At 53.7% G+C, this 26585-nt stretch overlaps 1 protein-coding gene across 1 annotated transcript in view; it reads left to right on the top strand.

The window, feature by feature from the left end:
- DGKD (diacylglycerol kinase delta) overlaps positions 1–26585 on the top strand; it is an 86911-nt gene that overhangs the window by 56821 nt on the left and 3505 nt on the right. Inside the window, 19 exon segments of the mRNA XM_040450640.1 lie at positions 1430–1514; positions 2655–2749; positions 2855–2954; positions 3031–3304; positions 4507–4653; positions 5516–5644; positions 7069–7165; positions 10099–10209; positions 12126–12222; positions 12447–12533; positions 12535–12555; positions 13654–13767; positions 14813–14947; positions 15272–15423; positions 16894–17005; positions 17090–17182; positions 18153–18272; positions 24698–24809; positions 26185–26315. Coding sequence (XP_040306574.1) covers positions 1430–1514; positions 2655–2749; positions 2855–2954; positions 3031–3304; positions 4507–4653; positions 5516–5644; positions 7069–7165; positions 10099–10209; positions 12126–12222; positions 12447–12533; positions 12535–12555; positions 13654–13767; positions 14813–14947; positions 15272–15423; positions 16894–17005; positions 17090–17182; positions 18153–18272; positions 24698–24809; positions 26185–26315 — 2212 coding nt within the window.

Below are 26585 nucleotides of genomic sequence, written 5' to 3'. Positions count from 1 at the left end.
ACAAGGCAGGCCACCTTGACCAGGTGTATGTCTTGTCTTGTGTTGTCTTGTCTTGTCTTGTCTTTTCTTTTCTTTTCTTTTCTTTTCTTTTCTTTTCTTTTCTTTTCCTTTCTCTTCTCTTCTCTTCTCTTCTCTTCTTTTCTTTTTTTTCTTTTCTTTTCTTTTCTTTCATTTTTGAGAGAGGGAGAGAGTGCACGCAAAAAGAAAGGACAGAGGCGGGGGTGGGGTGGGGGGCGGACAGAGGATCCGAAGCAGGCTCTACGCTGATAGCAGCGAACTCAGCATGGTGCTTGAACTCACGAAATGTGAGATCATGACCTGAGTGAAAGTCGGATGCTTAACCGACTGAGCCATCCAGTCGGATGCTTGAATATGGGTCCTGTGCAACTGTTTGTAGAAATTGGACCTGAATGAGGAGTGTTGAATCAGTATGTTGTACACCTGAAACTATCATAACAGTGCGTGCTAATTATACTTCAGTAGAAGACATAAAAAAGTCAAACAGATCTGAGATGTAAATCCTTGCCCTGTCACAGGGAGTTGCATGAACTTGAGCAGTTTACTCTTCTTGTCAGTAAAAGAAAAATAATCCCAGCTCTTGTTGAGAGATTAGAGTTTGTTCATTTGGTCAGTTCTAATATTTTTTTTGTTGCTGAAAAGAGAAAAAATTGGACCTGAGTAGGAATTCTTTTTTTCTAATAGTTTTTAACTTTTCATCAGATTAAGCAGAAGGTAAAAGCCAACAGAACAGATTAGGAACCGAGCGCTTGTGAGTGGTCTGGTCTCAAGAGGCCTTCAGGGCTTTGGAGAAGGCGGCTCTGCCCCCTTCGGACACCTGTCGGCAGTCGCCCTTGTCGCATGGTTGAGTGGTCCCACGTTCCTGTGTTTGTGTTCCCAGAAGAATCTGAAGTTCTGGGTGACTGTCCTGTGTGGGTTTAAAAATAGTTCGGCATCCTTTTTGAGCGAGCTACTTTTAGTTCTGAGTTAGCTGTGGGGAAGCCTGCTAACTACATGCCTGTGGCAAATTGGTTTCACTGAAAACACTTCGAAGTCTCAGGAAGGATCCGGTAGTTGCGATTCACAGCGTGAGTCTGAGCACACGCTCTGGCTGCCCCTGCCACGTCCTCTCTCTTTAGGGAGGTGTGTGTGCCTTCGGTGCCTGTGGAGCGCTCACACCCCGGCGAGCTGGCCGCTGGCCGAGGGGTGTTCACACCCTGCAGAAGGGGAGCCCGTTCCTCGCAGAGGCAGATGGTCGTTTGTGGGATCCCTTTCCCCTCCTTCAGGGATGCTGCGGGGCCTTGTTCGTGAAGGTTGTTGTCAGCTAAGGGAAGGGAGGCAGAGTTGAGAGGAAGGGCTTACAGATGAAGTTCGAGCCGTGGGCTCGCCTGGGGGCCGGGCCACCTGCTGAGAGCCGCCTTCATGTGTGCAGGTGGAGCGTCATGGCCTACGAGACCAAGCTGCCCCGGCCGGCCTCCTCTTCCACCGGCACTGAGGACTTCAGTGAGGGCTCTGAGGTATTTGCTGTCGCGCCCTAACCCCCGCCCCGGCACTATCTCACCGGCCCGCTCGCCGGTTCTCACCGCCTCCCCCACCCTTTGGTGATGAGCCGCTCCTTAAACGTCCTGCCCTAGATCAGACCCGCAGGGGGGCAGGGGCAGCCCAGGGGTGCGCTGGACCTGAGTGAATCCTGACTGCCTCGCGGGCTTCGGGGTCGCTTGGGGGCTTCCTGGCGCTACCCCAGGGTTTGGGGGCCCTCATGACAGTCTCCTAGGACTTCCTGCTCTTGCACTGGACACTGCCTAGGCTGCGCCCCCACTGCCATTGTCCCCCGCGGGCCCCAGGCGCTCTCTCTAGTCCCACATCCTCTGTGACCACCCTCCCTCCTGCAGCCCATGCAGTTAGGCTATGCTCGTTCAGTGTCCAACTCTTCTCTTCATTTTACGGATTTAACGGTCCCCTCAGGGCCTAGATTTTGCCCAGGCTGGTGCAGCGCGGGGCCCTCAGCTGTGCTCCTCCCCACTGGAAGAGCTGGCTGAGCGGAGAGAACACTCTGCCAAGATTTGTCTCCCCATCGGGAGGGTTAGGGACGTTGGGCTAGGGCCTATGAGCAGAGAACGGTTTGTAGGTTTTGAGAGAGGAAGGATGCGCGTGCAAAGACCAAAATAGTTACCGTCTGGCTCGCCCCGGGCTAGGGCCTGTTTGTCGCACCGTAATCCCGCTTCAGCAGGCAGTGCTCAGTGGCGAAGGGGGTAATTTACACCGAGAGAAGGAGAGGGGCCAGGACCCCAAGTTCCCAGCCAGAACGAGAAACGTGTTGTCCGCTGTGAACGGAACCTCCGTGAGTGAGGCCTTGCCTGTCCACCTTGCTGCCGTAAGGGGCTGCGATGAAAGCCTGCAGTGACCAGCACAGGCTGGTGGTGTGGAATCAGACTAAAAGCAGCACGAGCTGCTTGCAGGCTTTTATTGGCGTGGCCTTTTTTGTTAAGATCTGTCTGTCCACAGCTTGGGCAAGCTTTTGAAATCTTTGAGCCGACACTGGCGAGTCTCAGGTTGGCGTGTGAAGTGGACTGAGGCCCCGGGCTGGCAGGGACAGTGGGCGAGGAACTCACTGGGAGCATTCAGTCACCGCACCCCCTGTCTGGGGATAATTGCAGGTGCAACAAATCCTCTTCTATGAAGACTCAGTGGCGGCCCACCTTTCTAAAATCCTGACCTCAGACCAGCACTCGGTGGTGATTTCCTCAGCCAAGTGAGTGCCCGGTGGCTTTGGGGGAGCCGGGGGTCCACCTCGCAGGGTGCCTGGTTCCCGGCCAGAACTTTCTCTGAAAGTGTCTTTCCGTGTTTCCTCCCACAGAGTGCTCTGCGAGACGGTGAAGGACTTTGTGGCTCGGGTGGGGAAGGCCTACGAGAAGACCACAGAGAGCTCAGAGGAGTCAGAGGTCATGGCCAAGAAGGTCTGTCCCTGGGCTCCTGGGCGGGAGGGTGTAGGACAGAGAAGCACTCCGCCCCATTCCGTTTGTTTCCCGCCAGTGCTCTGTCCTGAAAGAGAAGCTGGACTCTCTCCTCAAGACCCTGGACGATGAGTCCCAGGCCTCGTCCTCCCTGCCCACCCCGCCCCCCACCATCGCAGAGGAGGTGGAAGATGGAGACGGGGCAGGCAGCGGCTGCGGCTCCACTGGGGAGCGCTCGGTGGGGTCGACGTGCCCCTCTCGGCCGCAGATATTCCGTCCACGGGAACAGCTCATGCTCAGAGCCAATAGCCTGAAGAAAGCCATCCGGCAGATCATAGAACACACAGAAAAAGGTAGTAGGTCGCTTAATGATGAAGTAACTTTCTTAGGCAAGCACTGGCACTCTCTTTCCCCCCAAACACGGTGACAGACAACCCACTGTGTAGGACGAAACCAGATGCCCAGGGGTCACTGGCAGTACCTTGTATCCGAGAGCCTACTGGGGAACATTCTCCCTCTTCACTGCACTCGCTTCTGATGGAAGGACTGGAGGGAGCAGAGAGCGTCCCCAACTGGGGAAGATGCAGACCAGTCCTTGGGTGGGGGTCCGCTCCCTGGAAGGGGCCTGGCCCTGCTGTCACTGCCCCGACCCTGGGCGCAGCTTGGCAGAACGGGTAGGCGGTGGCCCCAGCGGTTCAGCGACTTTGTGGAGGGGCGGGCCCTGTGGGAGGGGGGCGGGGTCGGGGCCGTGGCTGAGGCTGTCAGCTGAGAGATGGAGAGAGAGGCTGGGAAGTGGAGGGCGGGGGTGGGAGGCCGGCTAGCCGGAGGTGGTGGGAGCAGTGGGGGAGCCGTGGGAGCACCGGCACCGTGGGGGCTGATGTGTGGTGGGCGCCAGGCTGTGGTGCCGATGGTACTCGCTGGCGGCCAGGCTGCTCACTCTACGACAAGCCCTCGAGTGGTGGCGGGGGGGGGGGGGGCCCCCGGCTGGGTCAGATTAAAGACTTGCCGGCTGGTCACTCCTTTTCTAGACTTGGTTTCTGAGCTTTGAAGGGAACACTGCAGGCGCACGGTGACATGGGCGCTTCCTTGCCTCCAGCTGCACTCGGACTGTCTCCTTCTCCGTCTGTGTATGCTCACGTTACCCTCGGAAATCCCACCCCGTTCCCACTCACTCCATCTTTGTCCTCCAGTGAGAATGACGGGTTGTGACCCCACACCGGTGTGACCCTCAGGCGGAGGCCCCCTTGTCACGTCCCCTCTGGGCACTGTGTGCCCTCACTCCACTCCCCTTCTCCACGTCTTCCAGCCCTCGGCTCTCCCCCTTCTCCCCAGCCCGTCCGCATGGATGCCCAGGTGCCTGGCACTCATACGGGCACTCGGAGAACAGTGGGGACGGGGTGGCAGTGTCGGGCTGTGAGCTTTCCGCTGAGAGGATATGGAAGAAAGCTCACCGAGTCCAAGAGGAGCCTGTGCACAGCAGGCGCCGTGTCACTAGACGTCGTCGTCTGCGCACTCCGTGGCTGCGTGCTTAGCTGTGGGCGTTCTTTCCTTGCAGCTGTCGATGAGCAGAACGCCCAGACCCAAGAACAGGAGGGGTTCACCTTAGGTCTCTCTGAGTCGGAAGAGAGAAAAGACCCGAAGGATGACAGAGTGTGTCCCATGGAGAGCTGTGGGGTTGCCAAGGCCAGGAGCCTCCGCAAAGGTACCGGGCCGGTCTTGATCCCAGTGCCATCATCAATCAGCCCCTTGGGTTTGCAGTAGTGGGAAAGCCTGCCCCGGAAGTTTTAGGGTGCCTTCTCATAATTGCTTTGGCCACGGGCAGTATAAAAAGTCGCAGACACATGGCCTGTTTCCGTGCACCACCTCCCTGGCCTGGGGGAGACCCAGTGGGACCCCCATAGGAAGGCGTGCGCAGGTTCCTCAGAACCTGCTTGTATACCCCAGACCCAGCAGGGCTCAGGCCTGTGGTCCTTTCTGCGCACCGCAGCTCCCGACCTGGGGCGCAGGCGTTCCTGGCTACAGCCTCCGAGCTCTGTGCACCTGTGCAGTTTGCTCCAGGCCAGGCTGCCAGGCATTTTGGCCGGGGCACCACCTAGCCCTTTGGGCGCTCTGCCTGGGGATGCTTATCCCTCCTGGACCGGCCCCCAGCGCAGACTGCAGCTGTGGAGAGACACGGCCTCCCCTCTGTGTGCAGCCCCCTCCCTCATAGCCTGTACCAACTGCTGGGAGGTGTCTTCCGGAGGGGGGGTTTGCTCTGATCTGCTCTGAGCTCCACTGGGCCCCGCCTGTGACCGGGAGTGAGCCCCTCCCGCCCATCCCAGCCTCGGCTGCACCTGTGTTCCCCCCAGAGGGCGTCCAGGCCCACTTGCCTCTCTGTCCCCCTTCCCGTTCCCCTCCTCTTTCCTCTTGCACACTCTGCAGGGGGCTGACCAGTGGCTGGCAGCTGTTGTCCAGTCCCCTCAGCCCTCGGAACGGTCGTTTCTCTAATGACCATTTCCAGTACTTGAGTAATGTTCTGTTTTGGACAGTTTTATGGGTTTTGGTTCTGTTTTATAATTTTATAGTGTCCAGATCCCCATGTGAGAAGCTGATAAGCAAAGGAAGTTTGACACTGGGCAGTTCTGCCTCTCTTCCTCCCCAGTCAGGAAACCGGGATGGGCTGCCCGCACTGAACACCAAGATCCTGTTCTCGAGTGAGTGTCCCCCGTGGGTTGGCTGAGTGTGTCTGTGGGCCGTGCGCATGGGGCGATAAGCTGCCAACTAGCGAGGTCCAGGATCTGTTGCTTTGGCACTGAGTTGTGAGAATGAATGTGACTGGGTCCCTGTCCTCTAAGCGTTTATATACAGGCCTGTGGCAAACAGACAGGATTCCAAAGTTATGTCATGGTGTGAAAAGTGCCCTTATTTAGTGTAAAGGGCAGCAAGCCCCCATATTGCTGCTTGGGGCCCCAGGAAGATGTCGTTGAGAGGGTAGTACCTGAGCTGGGTACTGAAGGATGAGTAGGAGTTCTCCTGAGAAAAAGGGGAGGGGAGGGTTGTGACAGGGAGCCAGTCGAGTCATCCCATCGTTTCTAGCGTGATGGTGGGAGGGCACAACTGGCCACCAGGGGAGTTGGGCACAGTCCACTTTTCTGTCTTTGCCTTCATTTTTCCCAGCATTCCCGGCATAGGGTTGAGGCTGACCATACTTTGTGCAGAAGGAAGGAGTAGCACAAGGGGTTGAGATTGCCAGTAAGAGCCCCTTCACCAGCTTCAGGTGACTTCCTGAGGCCTCCTGGGCCTGGCAGAGCCCATGCCATACCATCTGCTCCCATAGTGATTTAGCAATTTCTTGGTGAATCTCAATTGAATAGAAAGAAAATTCCAGAAGTCCTTGGGTGATGAGGCTAACGAGACATATTTGGTTAACCAGAGACATAGATGTTACTGGAAGGGGTGGATTGGCAGAAGGTTTAAAAGCAGGGTTCTATCTCTGCCTTTAAAACTTAAAAACAGTTTTTTTAATGTTTATTTCAGAGAGAGAGAGAAAGAGCACGAGCAAGGGAGGGGCAGAGAGAGAGGGAGACAGAATCCGAAGCAGGCTCCAGGGGCTCCAGGCCCTGAGCTGTCAGCACAGAGCCTGACACGGAGCTCAAACCCATGAACTCTGTGAGATTATGACCTGAGCTGAAGTCGAGCGCTTAACCGACTGAGCCACTCAGGCACCCCTGTGACTTAAGGGTGCAGGTTCCTTGGGGTGTTCCTTGATGTTTCTGTCTCATGAATTTAGTTTCGCGCAGCTGTAGGACTGAACGCTAAGATTACTCGTACTGAGAGATCATTTTGGTGCAGCTTCTTACACGTAATGAGAACCGTCTTTTTAAGCTGTTTCTTGAACTTTTAGGTGATGGTTTCTACTATCTACCGTGTTTGATTTTGCTCCATGAATATGGCTTTATGATGGTGATTTTTGACCTGAAACACTTAGATGTCAAAATTTGGATCTGTTTATACGTTATTTAGAAATATTTAGTCACAGTAGTGTTTTGGAGTATGTGTCCCTTAGCCTTGAAGACATGAGCTTCTCTTAATTCATCGAATCCCAACCTGCTGTCTCTTCCTGTTCTCTCCTCTACAGACGTTCGGGCTGGGATGTCTGGTTCCTTGCCTGGAGGTTCAGTCATCAGTCGCCTGTTAATTAATGCTGATCCCTTTAACTCGGAATCAGAAAACCTGTGAGTATGGGGGTAAACCAGGCGAGCGCGATGTTAAAAGAATGTTGGAGGCCATGAGGCACCTGGGTGGTTCAGTCGGTTAAGTGTCCGACTTTGGCTCAGGTCATGATCTCATGGTTCCTGAGTTCGAGCCCTGCGTCGTGCTCTGTGCTGACAGCTCAGAGCCTGGAGCCTGCTTCAGATTCTGTGTCTTCCTCGCTTTCTGCCCCTCCTTTCCTCACCCTCTGTCTCTGTTCGTCTCTCTCTCTCTCTCTCTCTCTCTCAAAAATAAATAAATGTTAAAAACAGACAACAACAACAACAACAACAAAAAGCATATTGGAGCCCAGAAAATAGATTTGGCATTGGCCAGAAGAATTTGTGTACAGATGACTAGGTTGTCCTTTTCTAGCTTTGGTTAGCTGATAAGGAAAACCTAGAAATGCCTCAGCTAAGAGTCTGGTTGGAAATGTGTGACGGGCATAGCCTGTCCCGGCTCATCCCAGCTTCCCATGAGGTCACGCGTGTATGGCTCCTGAACATCTCTCCTGGTCTGAGGTTTTTGGCAGGTTCAGAAACTCCTGCTGGGAGCTGACTTGGTCCTTGTTCTCACTGTCGCTGTCCCGTACCCAGCTAGTGCTGCGTTGGCACCTTGTCCCGACATCCTTCCTTCCCCCGCTCTGCCCTGTTGGTGCTGCAGTGGCCTGGATTCTGGGGCTGAATCTGGGAGATACCGTCCCAGGTTTGCCATCACAGGGAAGAAGGTTCGATGCTGCTCTGTGGACTGGTGCTGTGTCCTCTGCCCTGTTTCTCAGGTGGTGGGGACTTTGACGGGGCAGTTTAGTGGACTTCGTTCTTGTGTGTATGGAGGCCGTTATGGAGACAAACGGTATTTTGAAAATCTGGTCTTCTAGATTTCCCTTTCTGCTGGTTGATGGCAAGTTCTGGGCAGTGTGGCCGGTGGCAGTGGGTTGCATGTTCCCAGCCGCGTGTGTCTGGTATGCTGGGGGAGGGGACAGAAATGCGCAGCTTGCACGGACTCCGTGGGTTCTGAGAGCAGAGCTGGAAGTGTGCAGAGTGGCCGTTTCTGCCACCCCAGTTTGCCAGGGTGGCCTCAGTGGAGTTACCTGCTGCCAGCCTCTGGCCTGCCCAGGCACCTCCGTGTCCCTGTCCCGGGCCCAACACTGCCTCCTGCCTGCCCCACGGGGCTCTGGTCCTGACGCTCCCTGGTGCCGTGTTCCTTAGGCCAGAGCCGCAGCCTTCCGTGAGCAGTGCACACAGGGCCCCCTGAGCCAGGTATTTCGTTTGTTCCCTTCCCCTGAGACCAGAAGTCCCACACCTGGCAGCATCGGTGTCTTTTCCTCCTCTCCGCCTCAGGAAGCGGGAGCCTAACCCGGGGAGGCCAGCTGCTCTCCTCCCTCTGCGCAGGGCGGTGTGCTGGGGCTGTAGCTTGGGGCCCCTAGACTTGTGGTCATTCTGCCTTTGCTTGTGGTGGCCCCTGGGGCCTGGCCATCCCCCACTTCCCAGGCCCCTGCGCCCGGTCTCCTCATCCCCCTTCCCCTGTCCCCATGCTGGTTCTGTGAGTTGGATCTGTCCATTTTCCCAGGACCTGTAGATACTGGTCAGCACGTGGTCGTCTTTTCAGAAAACAGTTTCTCCCTGAGCTTTGTTCTCACTAAGCTGGTAGGCACTCGGATTAGATGTGTCCTAAAAACACGTCCATGTGGTGATGGCTTCCCAAATCAGGCTGCACATGCCTGTTAACCTGAAATTAACCTGAAATTAAGCTGAAACCTCGAGTTCTGACCCCAGACGTGTTCCCTGCAGAGCCCAGGAGCGCCAGGCACGGACTTTCCTCCTTGCTGCTTCCTCTGGGTGGAGGCTCAGGGACTCCTTCCTTCAGCCAGCCTCCTGGAAGGAAAAGAGGGCCCTGGAGCCCCGGTGTGGCCCTGGTGGCCACAGTGATTGCGGGGGAGGCCGAGAAGCTGGAATGAAATGAGTCTCGTGGGCAGCGGACTCGGGAAAGTGCGGTGCTGGCCCCGGGCCTGGGATGCGCTGCTCTGATCGGATCTCGGGAAGGAAGGCGTGTTGGGAGGCCTTGGGTTGAAGACGCCAGAGCGCGTGTGCCATAGATATGGTCAGGTTCATGCTGCTGGTGGGAGCGCGAGATGGCGCGGCTGCTCTGGGACCCAGTCTGGTAGTTCCTCACGGTACGGTTTCCACGCGGCTCAGAGCACCTGTGGGGCCACGGCCGAGGAGTGAGAACATGTCCACGACAGCGTGCGTGTCGGTGCTCACGCGTCTACGGCAAAGTGCTGTTTGGCCATCAACAGGGATGAGGTCCTGAGCACGGATGCGTTCTGAAAACATTATGCTCGTGGATTCCGTTTATACGAACCTGGCAGAGTAGGCGCACCATGGAGACAGCAGATCTGAGTTGCCAGGGCTGGTGGGGGGGTTTGGGAGCTGATGGCGAAGGGCTGTGGACTTGCTGTTGGGGTGATGAGATGCCCTAAAATGCATAGTAGTGCACAACCAAATATGTTAAGAATCACCGAGTCCTGGGGCGCCCGGGTGGCTCAGTCGGTTAACGTCCAACTTCCGCTCAGGTCATGTTCTCACGGTTTGTGGTTCGAGCCCCGCATCGGGCTCTGTGCCGACAGCTCGGAGCCTGGAGCCTGCTTCGGATTCTGTGTCTCCCTCTCTCTCTGTTTCTCCCTCGTTCATGCTCTTTCTCACTCTCTCAAAAATAAATAAACATTAAAAAAAAAAATTTCAACCAAATATCAGAGTCTTAAGTTTTAAGTGGGCGCCTCAGGCAGTATGTGAGGTTGAGCCTCAGTAAAGCTGCTCCTGAAGGAAAAGCCATGAGTTTTGCCCTCAGGGAGAAGTGCTTGGAGGGGGAGGCTGTGAAGCCACCTGCGGTTCTTATGGGTCCGAAACCCCCTTTGCAGAGAGTATTACACGGAGAAGTGCGTCATGAACAATTATTTTGGCATCGGCCTGGATGCGAAGATATCCCTGGACTTCAACAACAAGCGTGACGAGCACCCAGAGAAGTGCAGGTAGGCGGTGTGGCGGGCTTGTGTGCACACTGCTCCTTCGTCCTCGCTTCCCCTTCCGGGTAGCGAGGGAACCGCTAGAGTCAGCGAGGCAGTGGGTATCCAGAGCGCGGAGGCAGAAGGCAGACGTGAAAACCAGGTGCCTCGTTGTTGGAAAGAGAGGTGCTTGCACGAGATGTGGGTGGGACCAGGCTGGGGGTCTGGGAGGCCAGCCTGGAGGGGGGGTTCTGGTGTGGTCAGGACAAATTCCACATGAGAACATGAGTGACTGCAGTCAGTCAGAAGGGTCTGCGTCATAAGTCGTGGTGGTGCTGTAGAGGGACAGGTGACAAAGTGTGCTAGGAGGGTACTGTGCCAGGTACGTGAGACCCCGGCGGCGTTGGGGGCGGCCCGGCTGCCTCCCCACCACACCCATGAGGAGACACCCCTCTGTAGGAAGACAGCCACGTGAGAGGCCCGAGGGGTGTCCTTGGGGATGTTCCTTTTTTCCCCCTAAATGATGTCTACTCATCCCTCCCCGCCTTGGGAGGGGATGCAGAGAAATGGGCAGCTTTCTCCTGGGTTGAGGTGGAGATTCCGTCTCCCCTGGGAAAACACGAGAAGTGAAGCAGGGAGTTAGCGTCTCCCACCCCACCCTTCAGTAATCACCTGGAGGAGGAGACCGTTCGGCTTTGACATTCTAGAACTGGCAAAGGAGAAGCTGATGTGCAGTTTGGCCAGAGACAGCCGCTGATGCAGGAGTCGGGGCCCCTTGCTGGAGAGCCTACAAACTTGTTCGTCGTCCCATCTCGTCCATGTGCCCCCTGCTTCCTTGGTGCCGTTGTCATTTGGAAGGGGACGCTGGGAGAGCTGGGTGGGAGGGGCTCACACACCTAAGGAGTTGCCCTGGTGATCACCCAGGTGCTCTGTAGGTGCAGATTTCTCAGAAAACAAAATCAAGCTTAAGAATTCAAGAAACTTTTGAATGCTGGGGTTCTTGAGTGGAGGAAAGTGTCTCAGAAGCCCCCCAGGGACATCTCTGTTGTTCAGCACATGATGGCGAGCCCGACTCCTTTAAAAAGGCCCCCGTTAGTTCAAAAATAACTGAAAAGGCATGAAAATGCGTGCAATTTCACAGAGTAAGATAGTGACAAAGCCATGTGCAATACATTTTTAGAACTGTGGGCCCCTGCTAGGATAATCCCTGAGTTTGTATCAAGAGCTTTGAAAAGGTCTAAGAGGAATTCCATTTCTACGAGTCTATCCTAAGAAGTAACGAAACATTTGCCAAGAGGTGTGTGCAAAGGGGCCACTGCCACGTGACTTATGGAGCCTGGGACTGGGAACCGGCTGGGTCCAGTCACAGGGATTAAGTGGACAAGGGCCCGTAGGGAAAGGCCCCGCTGTGATCAGTCCAGCGTCTGGACGCAGGGTGCAGGGCCAAGTGAGCAGAGTCGGTCAGCAGACTGTAAACTGGCTGTTTCCCCCGTGAGTCAAAGACTTAGAAAAGACTGAAGAAATACACCAAAGTTTTTACCATCAGGACGCACAGCTGTGGGGATTAGGAGGATTTTTTTTCTCCTTTGTGCTTTTTTGCACTTCCCAAATTTTCTACGCTAAGCATAATTTTCTAGCTGGAAAAAAAATCATTCTCGGTTTTTTGTGAGGTTCTGTAATGTCTTTTTTACCTTTTTAGGTAAAATTATTTTCTTGGGAATGTTACTTTTCAGCAGAATTTTCTATCACTAAACGTGTCTCTTGATGCACATCTTACATCGGCACATAATGAGGAAATGCCCTTCCTTATTGAGATGTCGGGGCTGTGAGTGGTTGCCGAGTCTGCTGTGTGATGGGACGTCTTCCTGCGGCTGCGGTAGTGGCTGCCGTTAGCTGTATAAAGAGAGCGGGGGTCCTGTCACTTCTTTGCTTTCCACCTCCAGGAGCCGGACCAAGAACATGATGTGGTACGGAGTTCTTGGAACCAAAGAGCTGCTGCACAGAACCTACAGGAACCTGGAGCAGAAGGTCCTGCTGGAGGTGAGCAAGAGGGTCTCCTGCAGGCAGGCCAGGGCCCGCCTGGTCTCCTGTGAGCCCCTCTCCTCGCTGGGTGTGGGGTCCCACTGCCCTGAGGTCCCTCAGTGAGAGCCCAGCTGTGGTGGTGGCCTTCTCCGCCCCGGGCGGGCGGGCGGGTTGCTGGTGAAGAAGGACCAGGTTGATGCTGTCATTCCCTTGTTTCCTTCTCCGGCATTTCTGCCGCACAGTGTGATGGGCGACCCATCCCACTCCCCAGTCTCCAGGGGATTGCTGTCCTCAACATTCCCAGCTATGCCGGAGGGACCAACTTCTGGGGGGGGCACCAAGGAAGATGATGTACGTATGGGGGTTCTGGGTGGCCGGGCCCAAGCTGGGTGTGGGTAATCCCTTCAAGGAGTGTCCACCACTTCAGGCCCTGATGGAGCCTTCTGGCTCTTGGGGCTCTGAGGGTGGTGCGGAGGTGTGTGTAGAACTCCTCCCTTGTGCGGGTGGTCAGAGGACAGTGGAGAACGAGACAGAGATGGTCCCCCGCTCGTGAGAAGAGAGGCCGGGCAGGACAGATGTGGTCAGGGGCACAGGTGTGATGCCAGCAGCCAGGCCCGACTCCGATTTGGGGTGGTCTGGGCAGACTTCTCAGAGGAGGGGACATCTGCACTGAGACCTGAAGGGAGACGCAGGATTGGCCGGGTCCGGTCAGGGCAGGGTGCAGAGGCTGTTCCAGGTAATTGCTGGAACGGCACATGTGAAGGCTTAGCGGGGAGACGGGTGTGGAGGAAGCTCTCTGACGGCGTGTAGTGGGCGGAGTGCAGACAAGTCCGAGCCCACGTGGGGTTGTGTAATCCACGGAAGAAGTCTGGGATTACTCTTAACTTTGGAAAGTGTTTGCTTTTAACCACGGATGCAGCTTCCATTGTACGTAATAGCTAACAAAATAATGAACGTGAACTGCGCACTCAGGATGTTCTGGTTGCCGGGGTGCCTGGCTGGCTCAGTGAGTGGAGTGTGCAACTTCTGATCTCGGGGCTGTGAGTTTGAGCCCTACATTGGGTGTAGAGATTACTGAAAATTAACAACGAGAAAGATGTTCGGTTGCCGTTCTAAGCACTGTGCGTGCATTAACTCAGTCCTCTTGAGAGCCTCTCGGGGAACACGCTAATTTTACCCAAAACCGAGGATGAGAAAATTAAGTACCTTGCTCAAGGTCGCACTGCTAGAAAGTGGCAGATCAGAGATTTGGTCCCAGGCAGCTGGTTCTAGTCAAGGTCTCACTAGAAACCCCCTCAATGACACAGTCACACCACAGCTGCTTCTCAGGACATGCCAGCCGAGTCGTGTGCCTATCTGTAACCAGAGCAGCAGCCCCGAGAGTGAACAACAGAGGGCTGTGCAGGGAGGTTTGGAGCAGGGGTCAGCTCCTAACACTGGCCCTTTCAGACTTTTGCAGCTCCGTCATTCGATGATAAGATTCTGGAGGTGGTCGCTGTATTTGGCAGTATGCAGATGGCCGTCTCTCGCGTCATTAGGCTGCAGCATCACCGAATCGCCCAGGTATCGGCCGTGGGCCCGCAGGTGGGAGGGACGTGGGAGGCAGCGTGGCTCACGTGTGTTTGGAGAGGCCGGGCCTGGCCCAGAACCAGTCTCCTCTGTCAGCAGGCTCCTGCTGCGCAGAGCCCGGGAGAAGGGGTGCTTTTCCAGGACCGCCCACGGCCCCACCTGCTGTATTTGACAGTTAACAAACACTCTTACAAAACGGGGGCCAACTTGAATCCTGCCTGAGCCCCCCCCTGCCGTGACTTTCTCTGCGGGTGCCAGCCATATTGAGGTGGGATGTTGAGGTGGGGTGGGATGGGATGAGACAGGCCCCACTGAACTCGGCTTGTGGCTGCAGCTTTCGGGAGCTGCATCCTGAGTTTGGGAATGGAGGCCGAGCCTACGGGAGCAGTGGAGAAAGTGTGGCCTCGCCTGGCTGGTCTGAGGCCCACCTGGAGAGGGGAGAAGGGGAAGGGGCTTCCCTGCTACTGGTGATGGGCTGGGGAGGGCAGTGTTCTTAGGCACAAGGAAGCAGGGAGGCTGATTCCCTAGCCCACCCAAGTCCCAGGCTGTGATGTTACGGCCCTTCCTGCCTCAGTCTGTCCCTGCGGAGCGTAGGGTGTTTGAATTTTATGATCGAACTCTTTGGCAGTGTTCTCTGTTGAAAAGAGAAACAGTACATCGCTAACCACTTGTTGGGACTGGTTTACCCTGTCCTGGGAGTGTTTGCACTTGAGCAAGGCCCCGTGGCTCTTGCTGGTCGTGAGTCCCCACCCTGGGCCTGGTGCTCGTGTCTGACCACCGAGGTCTCACTGCGGTCACAGATGCCGTGCTGGGTGAGGGGATGGTGGGGAGGGACAGATCCTTGGGCTTCATGAGCTGTGCCCTGGACAGGGATGCTCTGGCCGCAGCGGTGGTTGGCCGTGGGCACGGCGTCACCCCAGATGTCAGCTGGCTTGTGCAGGGGCGTGTGGGACAGGAAGGCTCCTGCAGGGCTGAGATCTAGCACCTTAGCTCCTTGGTTCAGCGCGGCGCACGAGTCACAGCTGTGGTGTTTTCTCAGTGTCGCACGGTGAAGATTTCCATCCTGGGGGATGAGGGCGTACCTGTGCAAGTGGACGGAGAGGCCTGGGTCCAGCCTCCAGGATACATTCGGATCATCCACAAGAACCGGGCACAGACGCTCACCAGAGATAGGGTAAGAAGGGCTGCGTGCGGAGACCCAGAGGGACTCACCTGTGTGAGTCCCGGGGCTCACCTGCAGGCACACCTGTGCACCTCCTGTCAGGAGACCTGGAGTTTCCAGTGTTTTGTTCTGGGAATTTGCTTTTTTCAGACGCAGAGATTAAGTGAGCAGGGGTGTAATTTCCAGGACGATTCGCCCTCCTCAGTGTAAAAAAGAAGTCTGTGTCTCCTTTTCTGGCTGTCGTCCAGCTGGTGTCCCAGCGGCGTTTGCGGTTGAACACGTGCTCGCCTCTTGAGAGAGGGTCGCACGGTGTGACACCAGGTTTCCGTGCCCTAGGCGTTTGAGAACACCCTCAAGTCCTGGGAAGACAAGCAGAAGTGCGAACTTCCTCGCCCCCCGTCTTTCTCTCTGCACCCGGAGATCCTGTCTGAGGAAGAGGCCACGCAGATGGACCACTTCGGGCAGGCGGCGGGAGCCCTCATCCACAGGTGGGCCCTCGCCTTCCCTGCGTGCTGGGCCTCCCCCCGGGTCTTCCTTGGGCCGCCACCGCCGCCTCGAGGGCCCGGCTGGGGTTTCCGCTGGCCCTCGGATGGGATTTATTTCGCGGGACTTTCCGAGATCGCTCGGGGTGTATGTAGAGGAGGCCTAAAACCCCCGGGCGTTTTCAGAGCCAGCTCACAGATTTTAAAACCTATCCCGAATTCTTCAGAATCGCTCACTTACTGCCTCTTCTCCTTTATCCCAGACAGCAGGTTTGTTATTAAAACACCTTGTAGGTATTTAAAAAACAAAAAACAACAGCCAGAGGCATTTCCTGCTCTTACTCTGCCTTGGAGAAGTGGCTCCTGGGACCATGAGACTTGGAGCACAGAGGTCCCTCTGCCCCTCTCCATCCTCCCCACCTCCCCGGTGTGCCTGCTGCTGGCGTGCCTCACTCCAGAGGGGTCTCTCGGCCGCCACATCCTGCCATCTTCGGTGGTGCCATTTGTGGCTTCCTCTTCCGCTGTCCTCGCCGGGAGCATCGCTGCCCTGCGGGCTCTGGGCTCTGTGCGCCCTTTGGGGCCATTCCCCTGCCCTTTCCCCAGGCGTCAGGCTCTTGACCCGCAGCTCTCCCGGGAATGCTGTGGGCACTTCTGGTTCTCGGGGTCCTTCTGGGTCCCCCGAGAGCACGCCCTGTGCTGAGTTCTCTGTCTGGAGCAGCCAGCGCCACTTTTGCAGCCCCCGTTCCCGTGACCCAATCAGTATCCGGGCCCGATGGCTTTACTTCTTACACTTTTTCTCGGTTCCTTGGTGTGCCACCCACTTCTGGCTTCCTTCTGTCTTTGTTCTCGTCCCCTCAAAGCCTGTGGCAGTCCCACAGATGGGGCCCTGCATCTCACTGTCTTGTTTGAAGTCTGGCAGCTGCTCCTCGTTTTCCCCAGGGCAGGACGAGTGGTTCCCTGGCCAGCTTCCCTGACTCTCATGCTCCTTCTGTCCCTGGTGCTCTGGCTGTGTCTGACCCTGTCGCCGCCCCCTCCCTGCCCGTTTGGGTCCCTTGGACAACAGGCTGCTGCCTGTGGCTACTTCCTGGGATCTGAGCCGTTTGAAGCAGGATGGTCCCCACAGAGGAGGGTCCTGTCGTTCCCATTTACAGAGTGGGGCAGGCCAAGTCCCCTCTCACAGACGATCAGCTGCCAGCTTGCTCTTTTACAGGGTGTGAGTCTCATTCTGGGGATTTTCCGCCCTGGTCAAGTTTCTGGAAAAACTTGGATTTTGATGGCATGGTTCCCGTTTAAGACCTTCTCTGTTTGCCATCGGTGAGGGAATGCCGGTCGGGGTCATCCTGTGCTCGTTCTCATGGCTGGCCCGTGTCTGCATTGGCCCTCTGGGCTGAACCTGGGTCTGTGTTCGAGTGAGGTGACGTCGTAGGCTGCCCCTTCGCCTGCTCTGATGAGTGCCATGTCTCTGTCTTTCTCTAGTATCCGGGAGATAGCTCAGTCCCATCACGACATGGAGCAGGAACTTGCCCACGCCGTCAATGCCAGCTCCAAGTCCATGGACCGGGTGTACGGCAAGCCCAGAGCCACAGAGGTGCCTGTGCTTTTCAGGTCTCGCTCCCTGGGAGTCCTGTAGCCCTGGGGCCTTCTACAGGGTTGTCGTTCTGCTTCCTCTCAGGGGCTGAACTGCAGCTTTGTCCTGGAAATGGTGAATAACATCAAAGCTCTGCGCAGCGAGACCGAACTGCTGCTGGCTGGGAAGATGGCCCTGGTAAGTTGGGGCAGGCTGGCCTCGCGCTTTGCGTGCAGTGACCTTTGTGGTACCCAGGGCAGCACGTTTTAGTCTAGAACTCCTGGCCGGGGGAGTTCTAGACTCAGTGGAGGAAGGGGCCTTGGAGGTCATCCGATCTGGCCATATGGTTGGTTCTCAAACAAACTCTCTGGCCACATCTCAACCACATCATCTCTGGTGTGTTAGACTTCTGTGGACGGGACCACCTTTGTCGCTGTGCTCAGAATTCTGCCTTAGAAATCTGCAGGTGTGGAGCCATCTGCCTGCGACCAGGCACGTGGGCCTTGTTCTGAGACACGCGGCACTGTCACCCTTCCTCGTTCAGCCCTGCAGACCTGGCGAGGAGTCCGCCCTGGGCGAGCAGGCAGGTCGGGTCTCACTGAATCGCAGAAGCCAGAATAGGGAGGGCCTGAGGGAAGGTCTGGCCAGCCTTCTTGCTTCAAAGATGAGGACGTGGAGGCCAAGGAGGTGGGGCGACCTGCTGAAGATCACACATCCGGAGAACCACCCCGTCCTCTGCTCTTCATCCCCAAATACTCTGCTTTTCTGTGTGTGACAGCCGCCCCTTTGCCGCCTGCTAGCATTCCCTGCACTCTGACATGGGCCCGCTGGGCCTGTCCTCTTTCTGACACAGGGGTCCCCAGGTCAACCAAAGTAGGCGAGACGTCAGCTCTGCCATTGCAATTTTCAGACAAGCTTGGTTCATTCCGCTCTTTACGAGAGGAGAGTTTTAGTTCCTGCATCTCAACCTACTTAGAAGGCGAGCTTCTGAGCTTGGCCCCTTAGCCAGTGCCGTGTGACTGACTTTCTGTAGGAGTTCTTGTAAGGACTCTCTGAGACAAACAGACCACTTCTGCTGGAGCAGCCTGCACGCCTGCATGGGGGCTTTGCCGTGGCCCCAGCTCCTCACCGCCGATAACCAGCTGTGTTTCTTTTCTGCCCGGAGCAGCAGTTGGATCCCCCTCAAAAAGAGCGGCTCGGGGCCGCTCTTGCCGAGATGGACCAGCAGCTCAGGAAGCTGGTGGACACCCCCTGGCTGTGCCAGCCCGTGGAGCCCGGTGATGAGGAGGTAAGGGGGTCCTGGGGCTTCAGCTTGGGCACCGCAGGATGCAGTGGCTTTCCCTTCAGTACCTGTAATCACCGTGACCCGTGCGGCTTTGAGATTAAGTTGGTGGCCATCTTGCAGCCCCTGATAAGGCTTCTCAAGACTCCTCTATTAAAACGCCGTGGAGGCGTGGAAAAAGACTGGCAGCGAGAAGGTTGGGAGTTAGTACTGAGCATAATCTTTGATGACTAGGGCACTCGTCATCCTCAGAAACAGAATGGCAGGGCTGGCCAGGAAGTCCCTAGAAGGCTGAGCCTGGCCCCGCTGTTTGCCCCTGGTGTGAAGACACGTCGGTTGGATAAATGGCAGCTTCTTAAGTTTGCCGTCGTCAGGGATGGAGTCGGTGTGTTTCGCTCACAATCACGTTTTTGTTTTGCACGTATTTAGAGACTCCAGCTTGTCATAGGTCCTGTAGCCAGGACAGACAGGACCCCAGGCATATGGCAGCCTGGGATGTCGTTGCCTCCTGCAGCAGGAGGATAGGCAGGAAGAGCCCTGGAGAGGTGCTTGTTGGAGGGTCAGTTTTGTGGGCAGCATCCTGATAAAGACGAACCGTGGATTGCCTTTCTTCTCAGGGGTAGAGCAGAGGTGGGCCTGGAGAAAAGTTCATCCTAGGCTAGGGTTCTGCAGTCTTGCCAGAGAAGTAACTGTTAGACGTTACACGTCTGGCACTCCTATCTCCAGTTTTGTTTGTTAGAACCTGTTGGCAGCAGTTAGGTGATGGTACAAAGGAAAGTTCCAACAGTCTGTCCTGCTCTGCTCTGAACATGCAGGCATTTGTTGACAAATGCAGAGGACATTTTGGTTTAAAGGGATAGGCCAAGCTCATCAAAATTAGTTAAATTGTGAATTATAAATACAAAATTTTCATTTAAAAGAAAATTCCTCAAATAATAATATATAAAATAATAGATGTAATGATAACATAGCCTGTAGTTCCAGACTAAGTTACCAAAGCCGGTGAAGTGGACAGTGAGATGGGAGGCTGGGAAGAAGACAGGGACAGAGGAATAAAGGCCGTTAAATTCCTTTAAGGTGGAAGGTTTAAAAAAAAGTTCTTGACTTTGATAATTAGGGAAATGCAGAGTTAGTAATATCTTTAAAAACTTAAAGGTAGTTTCTAACAGAATTGAAAAGGTGTATGTTTTTCCAAATCAGTTTTCTAAAAACAAAACCAAAATATAATCTACATTGTGAAAAAATAAGAGACCAATAAAGTAGCTAACAGTGTAAAAGATAAAAAATGGTGTAGCTTCTCCTCTGAAAAGCAAATTATCATAAGATTGTGTTAAAAAGGAAATCTAACCATATACCAATCACAAGAGCCTAATTTTCTCTCCCTACCCCCAGCAAAAACTCAGACACAAAAAGATCAAAACAATTTCAAGAAAACACATAAAATCTGAAGTTACAATATTAATATAAAAATAGAATTGCAATAAATGATAAAAACCGATCACTTTATATTGGCAAAATATATTTTTATAATAATAAAATTTATTTTTGTCTTCTTGATCTATCAGTTATTTCTAAAGTCTCTGACCATGAATGTAGATAGCTCAGTTTACCCTTGTGGTCTTATTTTTGCTTTCTGTGTTTTGAGGCTATATTATTGGCTGCATATAGATTTTATCATTATGTAAAGACCCTTAGTATTTGTTTTTAAGTTTACTTGTTTGGTATTTTCATCTTTATACTTTTACTTTCAAGCTTTATTTGTAGTGCCTCTCTTATGACTAGCGTATTGTCAAATATTGGATTTTTATCCAATCTGTTATTTTCTGTTTTAACTGGAATGTTTGGTCTATTTATATTTATTGTGATTATTAATGTATTTATATGTGTATTTTGCCATATTTTGTGTTCTGTATTCTTTTTTTGTTTCTTTTAATTTCTCCTTTTTGATTGAGAAGTCTCTCCTTCCTCCTACACAACTCTCTTTGTCCCCTCTAGTAGTTTGGAAATATGTACTGTCTATTCTTTTAGTGACTACCTTCCAAATTTTAATTTATATAAAATCTGTAAAGCAAAAACTTCTTGAAATGAGAGAAAGGGACAGAAACCAAACTGTAGTGTGAACCATCACTACCAGTCCATGATTAATGAAATAAATTATAGCATATGAACAACAACAAAAAAAACTTGGAAAAATATGTATGTATAGAACATATATATATCATGTATCTACAGAGAGAGAACTTTATACTCTGTAAAGAAGGCATATATTTTTTCTTGTTGCCCATAGGACATTAAAAAGTACTGACAGTAGGAATGTCTTTGTTATTCTAGAAATTGAGAGGGAGCGTTTAGAAACTTTTAGGCAATTAACAGAATTATATTTCTGTTGAAAATAATAAAAAATTGAGGTTTATGTTTTATATGTCCTTTTTCGGTTTCATTTTTTTAGTAGTTTATTTTATTGCATTTCATGGGAGTACCAGTCCACTGTGGCCTGGAAATTGTTAAAGTTGATTCCTTTCCAAGAGTGGTTTCAGCAGCCCAGTGCTGGGCCACAGGAAACCCCAGGTACCATAGCCGTCAGCTGTGGGCCCTGTGTTCCCACGCCCTGCCCGTGGTGGGCAGCTCCCCCTCTCCGTGCAGATTCCCTCTGAAGACAGCAGAGGGCTAGGATTTTCCTTGCTTCGTGCTGCAGCAGGAGGCTCGTGGCCTAGTGCCTGGTTGCAGGGTGACCAGTCAGCTTGGTTTGTTTGGGGACTTTCGGGTCTCAATACTAAAAGCTCTTATTTCACGAACTGCGGTTCCAAAGCTTCAAACATAAAAATGTTTCAAAACAAATTATCACCAAATGTACAGCCACTGCAGAAACAAAGCAGCGTGAGTCCCGTCCCCCCCCCACGGGCCGGCTATTGCAGCACCCGCCAGAGGTCTGACCTAATGAATCCTTCAAGCCATGTCTGTAGGGGCCCTGGTTTCTAGGGTTCCTGGTTGTGAGCTCATGAGACGGTGCAGAGTAACGGGCGGGAAGTTGTATAGATGACTCCAGGGGCAGGTTTAGCTGCAAAACCAGAAACCCTCTGGAGCTGGCCAGGGCAGAGCAGGGAGGGCCGGGGTAGTGTTCCTGCAGGCATTCATTTTGTGGAGCCCAAGGCCGAACCTGCAGCCAGGTGTCCTGGGAAAGAACGGAAAACCACACTTGCTCCTGGGGCCTTCTGGGCCTCCCAGGGCTCCTGCCTTCTCCGGCCTTCTTTGCCAGCTGCCGTTTGGCTCCGCGTTCCCGCCCTGTGGGACTCCGGCTCTGGGGTGGCGTTCAGTGGGCAGAGAGAAGCAGGGGCAGGGCACGGTGCCACATTTCTACTGGCATAAAAATAGGAAAATTATTTATTTGAGAGCAAAAAAAAGTTGATAACTCTGTGAGCTAGTTCTTTGAAAGTACTGACCCCTGAATAACACAGTTTGAACTGCGTGGGTCCACTTACATACATACTACATAGTGCAGTACTGTAAATGTATTTTCTCTTATGATTTTCCTAACGTTCTCTTTTCTGTAGCTTTTTAGTAAGAAAACAGTATATAATACATGCAAAATATGTGTTAATCAGATCATTCAGACTCTTTGGGGAGTCAGAAGTTACACTGGAGTTTCAGTTTCGTGGGTGGGCGTTGGCTCCCGTAACTTCTACGTTGTTCAGAGGTTCCCCGTAAAGTGCAAGAAATTAATTAGCCTGTGGCAAATATAATCAAGGAAAGTTTGGAAAAATGAAGTGATAAAGGTCATGTAAGAATAGATAAAATAAATCAAGTTATACTATCTTCAAAGAAATGCTAATTTAAAAATCTTGATGAAACTGTTGAGTCTTCAGGAAAAATTTAAACTATACAGATTGAAATCTGAAGACATTTTAAAAAGAATAGCCACAGGACAACTTGAAGAAATAAGTATCATCTGCAAAAGAAAAATGTCAAGGAATGTGTGATTTCTATATATAAGGAAGAGTGTCAAAGCTAGGAAACGATGGACATTGTTCCAGTTCTTTTTTTAAATTCTTAAACGCGTAAGATTTACCATATTTGGGGGTGCCTGGGTGGCTGAGTCAGTTAAGCGTCTGACTTCAGCTCAGGTCATGATCTCACGGCTCATGAGTTCAAGCCCCACATCGGGCTCTGTGCTGACAGCTCAGAGCCTGGAGCCTGCTTCGGATTCTGTGTCTCCCTCTATCTCAGCCCCTCCTCCCCTCTCTCTCTCTCTCTCTATCTCTCTCTCTCTCTCTCCCTCAAGAATAAACATTAAAAAAAAATTAAAAAAAAAGATTTTCCATATTTGTTGTTTTTAAGTGTATGGTTTATAGCATTAAGTATGTTCACAATGTTGTGAAGCAAATCTTTGAAACTTTCAAACAGTTCATTTTTTTAAAAGCTTAGCACATCTGATTTCAAAATTCAGTATTATCAGGAGATTCGGAAGAATAATTTCTTTAAGTCAAATAATTGAAAGCAGTTCTTTATAAAAGCTTTCCGGCTGGGACGTGCACAGGGATTGAAAGGCCATCCCCCCCCACCCCCGCAGTGGGAAGTGCTTGATTTCCAGGGGATCCTCGGTGGGTAGCTCTACCTGTGGTGTCCCCCCCGCCGAGAGAGGACAGCATGTCTCCCCTGTGGGGAGGAGGGCAGTGGCAACACCACCGGTGACCTCCTCGTGCCTGAGAGTGGGAAGCCGGATGGAATCGGCAGCTCCATGTGTGGGCGGGAGGGACAGGGGGCAGTGCGGCCGCTCCCCAGAGCCGGCAGGTGGTCAGAGGTCACAGTAGGAGCTGTCTTACAGGACAGACAGCTGGTTTGGAGGGCCACAACAGCTGAGTGTCACTTGTGGCTCTCATGACGGTCTTGATTCAGACAAACCAGCCATGAGGATAAACCTTTGCAGTGGTCGGGGAGAGTTGATGTTATTAACTATAAGTGAATTCTTGCTAGTGTCACGAGTGGCGATGGTGTCGTGGTTAGAGGCTTTAAGAAGAGAGTATTCCCATCTGTATGGGTGGCATGTTGAAGTATTTGTGAGGGGAGCAGATTGAGGTCTTAAAAGGGAGCCGAAGTAAGATCACGTGTTGATAATGAGGCTTGTTCTGCTGGTCTCCCCATTTTATGCATGGATGAAAATATTCCTACTAAAAGTTAGAAGTAAATGTAATACTCCTGTATGCGTTAAAAAAAAGAAGAAATTTTGAAGTTAGGAGTAGGATTTTGTTTGGGCCGTGCTGCGGGACAGCTGCCTGTCCCTGCGGTCGCCGGGCCCCACGGAAAGTGTTGGGGAGCGAGGTGGGCGCCAGCCAGTCTCAGGACAGAACAGCCTGGTCACGTGGGAGCTGAAGGTCTCTAATGGAGCTGTTAGAATTGACAGTTGAGAGTTTTGCCAAATGTAAGATGTTTGTGAAAACGGTTCCTGAGTGCTGCAGTCATTGGTTAGAAAATTGTAAGAGGTTTCTTTTGTTAGTTAAGAACCTGAAACATGAAATGCTTCTGATTAAGAGATCCGTGAAGGGGCCATCAGGGGCACAAGGAAGATTGGAGGTACGACAGAGCACATTTCCAGACGTGAGGCTGTGGATTATTACCCTGTCTAGGTTTGGTCAGTCTAATGAAAATCCCTTTCAGACCTGGAAGTGCCATAAAGCCAAAAGGCTGACTGTGTGGGTTGATGTGGGGACGTCGGTAGACGGGGCTCTGGGGCAGGAAGAAACAGGCACACCTGAAAAATAAGGAAATTATGCTTTATTTGTGAATACAGGGGTGATACGAGTACACAGGTTATAAATACAGTTAAGTGCATTGTGTGTGCAAACATCCTTCGCTGCAGAGACCCCCTTCCTACCTGGCGTGAGAACATCCTCCGAGAAGGTCCACAGACCAGCTGGGAAGGGGCAGTGTTAGCTCCACCCGTGTCCTGGGCGGCTCTGTGGGGAGGCGGCTGCCAAGTGGGGACCCAGTGCCCCTGTCCCTCTGGCCCCCTCCCTCCTCGCCGCTTCGGGGAGTCGGTCCCAAGGAAAGAGCGCCAAGGGCAGGAAAAGCTTTGTTTAGAAAGATACTCCAGTACCGATGGTCCCCGCCTGCCAGTGTAGCACTAGGTCGGCTGGGAGCCTACTGGATGATCTTTGTACAACGTGCTGACATTTAGGTGATATTTATGAAGCTTTTTAATCGTATGAGAAGCACGTTATAAAATGAAAGCCGAGTGTGAAAATAGACACTGTGCAGTCACTGCGCAACCGCTTTTAAAAGGCGTCACAGATCAATAAAGGCCAAGACTAGGAACTGAGGGAAACCGAGTAAATGAAGCAGGGACCGCAGCCCCTTTGCCAAGCTCCCCGCCTGTCTGAGAAGTGGGCCCGACCAGGTCGGGGTCTGACTCTCCGTGTCTCCCGCTTTCCCCACAGAATGTGATGCTGGAGCTTTCCAAACGCAGCCGCGGTGGCAAATTCCGCCTGGTGACGAAGTTTAAGAAAAACAGCAAGAACAGAGAAGCCCGCAGTAGCCTGGGAGCCCCGGGTACCTGCCCTCCCGCTGTCCTCCGGCCGTGTGCGCCTGCTGCGTGCGCCCTCCCGGTCTCCGCTCTGTCCGTGGCCTTGTGGCTCTTCCCCAGGGTCCCCGCCTGCGCCGCGGCGTCCCGTCTGTAGCTAGAGAACTGCGCCTTCTTGAGTCCCGTGCCAGGCGGTCGCTCCTGCCTGGAGTCGCTCCCCGTGCAGATTCCTCTGGCGGCTGGCACCGCGCTGCCCGCCCGCCCTGGATCGGGCTGCAGAGTGGGAGGAGGGCAGCAGAGGTGACAGGACACCCGGAGACACAGAGCTCACGCTCGGGTCTTGTGCTGGGCCCACCGGGCCTGCCTCTTGGGAGGGGCTGCCGTTCCCCGGCTAACGAGTCATTGATCCGGGCCCCGGGCTGGAGCCCAGGCCAGCAGCGACTGTGGTTGGCCAAGTCAATAGAACATGGCACTCGAGGACAGTTTTGAGGGAGAGTCAGTAGATTGGGCCTTAAAATCTCTGTCTGGAAGGTCGGCTCTGAGCATGGCTGTTTTCAGTGCCCTCCGGTGCCCGGCAGCCCAGGTTTGGATTTGTAGGTGGTGGTCACTCCCTTTGATTTTTCTTCTTCGAATGTTTGCCCAGCAGTTGGGTTTCTTTTAACGATAGTGGCTCTGTAACAGTGGTCGCTCTGACCACGTGAAATCTCTGCCTGTTTCCCTTCCTGCTGTGGACCAGAAGCGAAGTGAACCCTCTAGAAAGGAGGGCAAGCTGACTGCAGCTGCACAGTCAGATTGGCGTTTTCCTCTTATTTGGTGGCATCCAGTCTCCCCTGGGACACATGGCAAATGTCCAGAAGGCCGATGGCCAACCTGGCAGGAACAGACAGCAGCTCCTGCTGTGGCTCATGTCCCCTGAATGCGGGTGGCTCCCCTGCTTCTTCCTGCAGAGCTCTGGGTGGTGCGTGTGGCTGAGTGGCGGGTGCCGGCTGCTGGGGCGTCTGGGGAGCCAGGTGCTGGGGCATCTTGGAAGCCGGCTGCTGGGGTGTCTCACGTGCTGGGTGCTGGGACGTCTCAGGAGCCAGGTGCCAGGGCATCTGGGGAGCCGGGTGCCGGGGTGTCTGGGGAGCCGGCTGCTGCGCATCTTGGGTGCCGGCTTTGGGGGCGTGTGGGTGCCTGCTGCCGGGGTGTCTGGGGTGCTGGGTGATGGGGCGTCTCAGGTACTGGGTGCTGGGCGTCTGGGGAGTCAGCTCTTGGGGCATCCGGGGAGCCGGCTGCTGGCATTTTGGGCGCTGGCTGCCGGGGCATCTGGGTGCCTGCTTCTGGGGTGGCTCGGGTGCCGGCTGCCACCTGCCTCGCACTGGGCTCTGGGCACTCACTGCATTCGTGCTTTTCCATCTCTGACAGTTCACCTCTGGGGGACAGAGGAGGTTGCTGCCTGGCTGGAGCACCTCAGTCTCTGTGAGTATAAGGACATCTTCACGCGGCACGACATCCGGGGCTCCGAGCTCCTGCACCTGGAGCGGAGGGACCTCAAGGTACTTCCACAGCGGCTCCTGGGAACCCGTCCCGGGCTTCCCTGCACTCCCTTCTCTGTCCCTCCCTCTGACCCGGCCATGCTCCGGTGTCGTCAGACTCTCCTCATGCATGGCTCGGGGTGACACGTGGAAGTGGCCGAGAGGCCACCTCTGCCCCCTAGCAGTGATGTCTCCAACCCGCCACAGCCAAACAAAGCCAGAGCAGAAGTAACGGAGGGGACCTTGCTTTTCTTTACCTGCTTGGACCAATGAACTATTTTAACATTAAAA

The sequence above is a fragment of the Herpailurus yagouaroundi genome, unplaced genomic scaffold, assembly GCF_014898765.1.
Source record: "Herpailurus yagouaroundi ecotype Mexico unplaced genomic scaffold, PumYag 202, whole genome shotgun sequence".
Classification (NCBI taxonomy): domain Eukaryota; kingdom Metazoa; phylum Chordata; class Mammalia; order Carnivora; family Felidae; genus Herpailurus; species Herpailurus yagouaroundi.
This window is presented reverse-complemented; position numbering and strand designations above follow the sequence as displayed.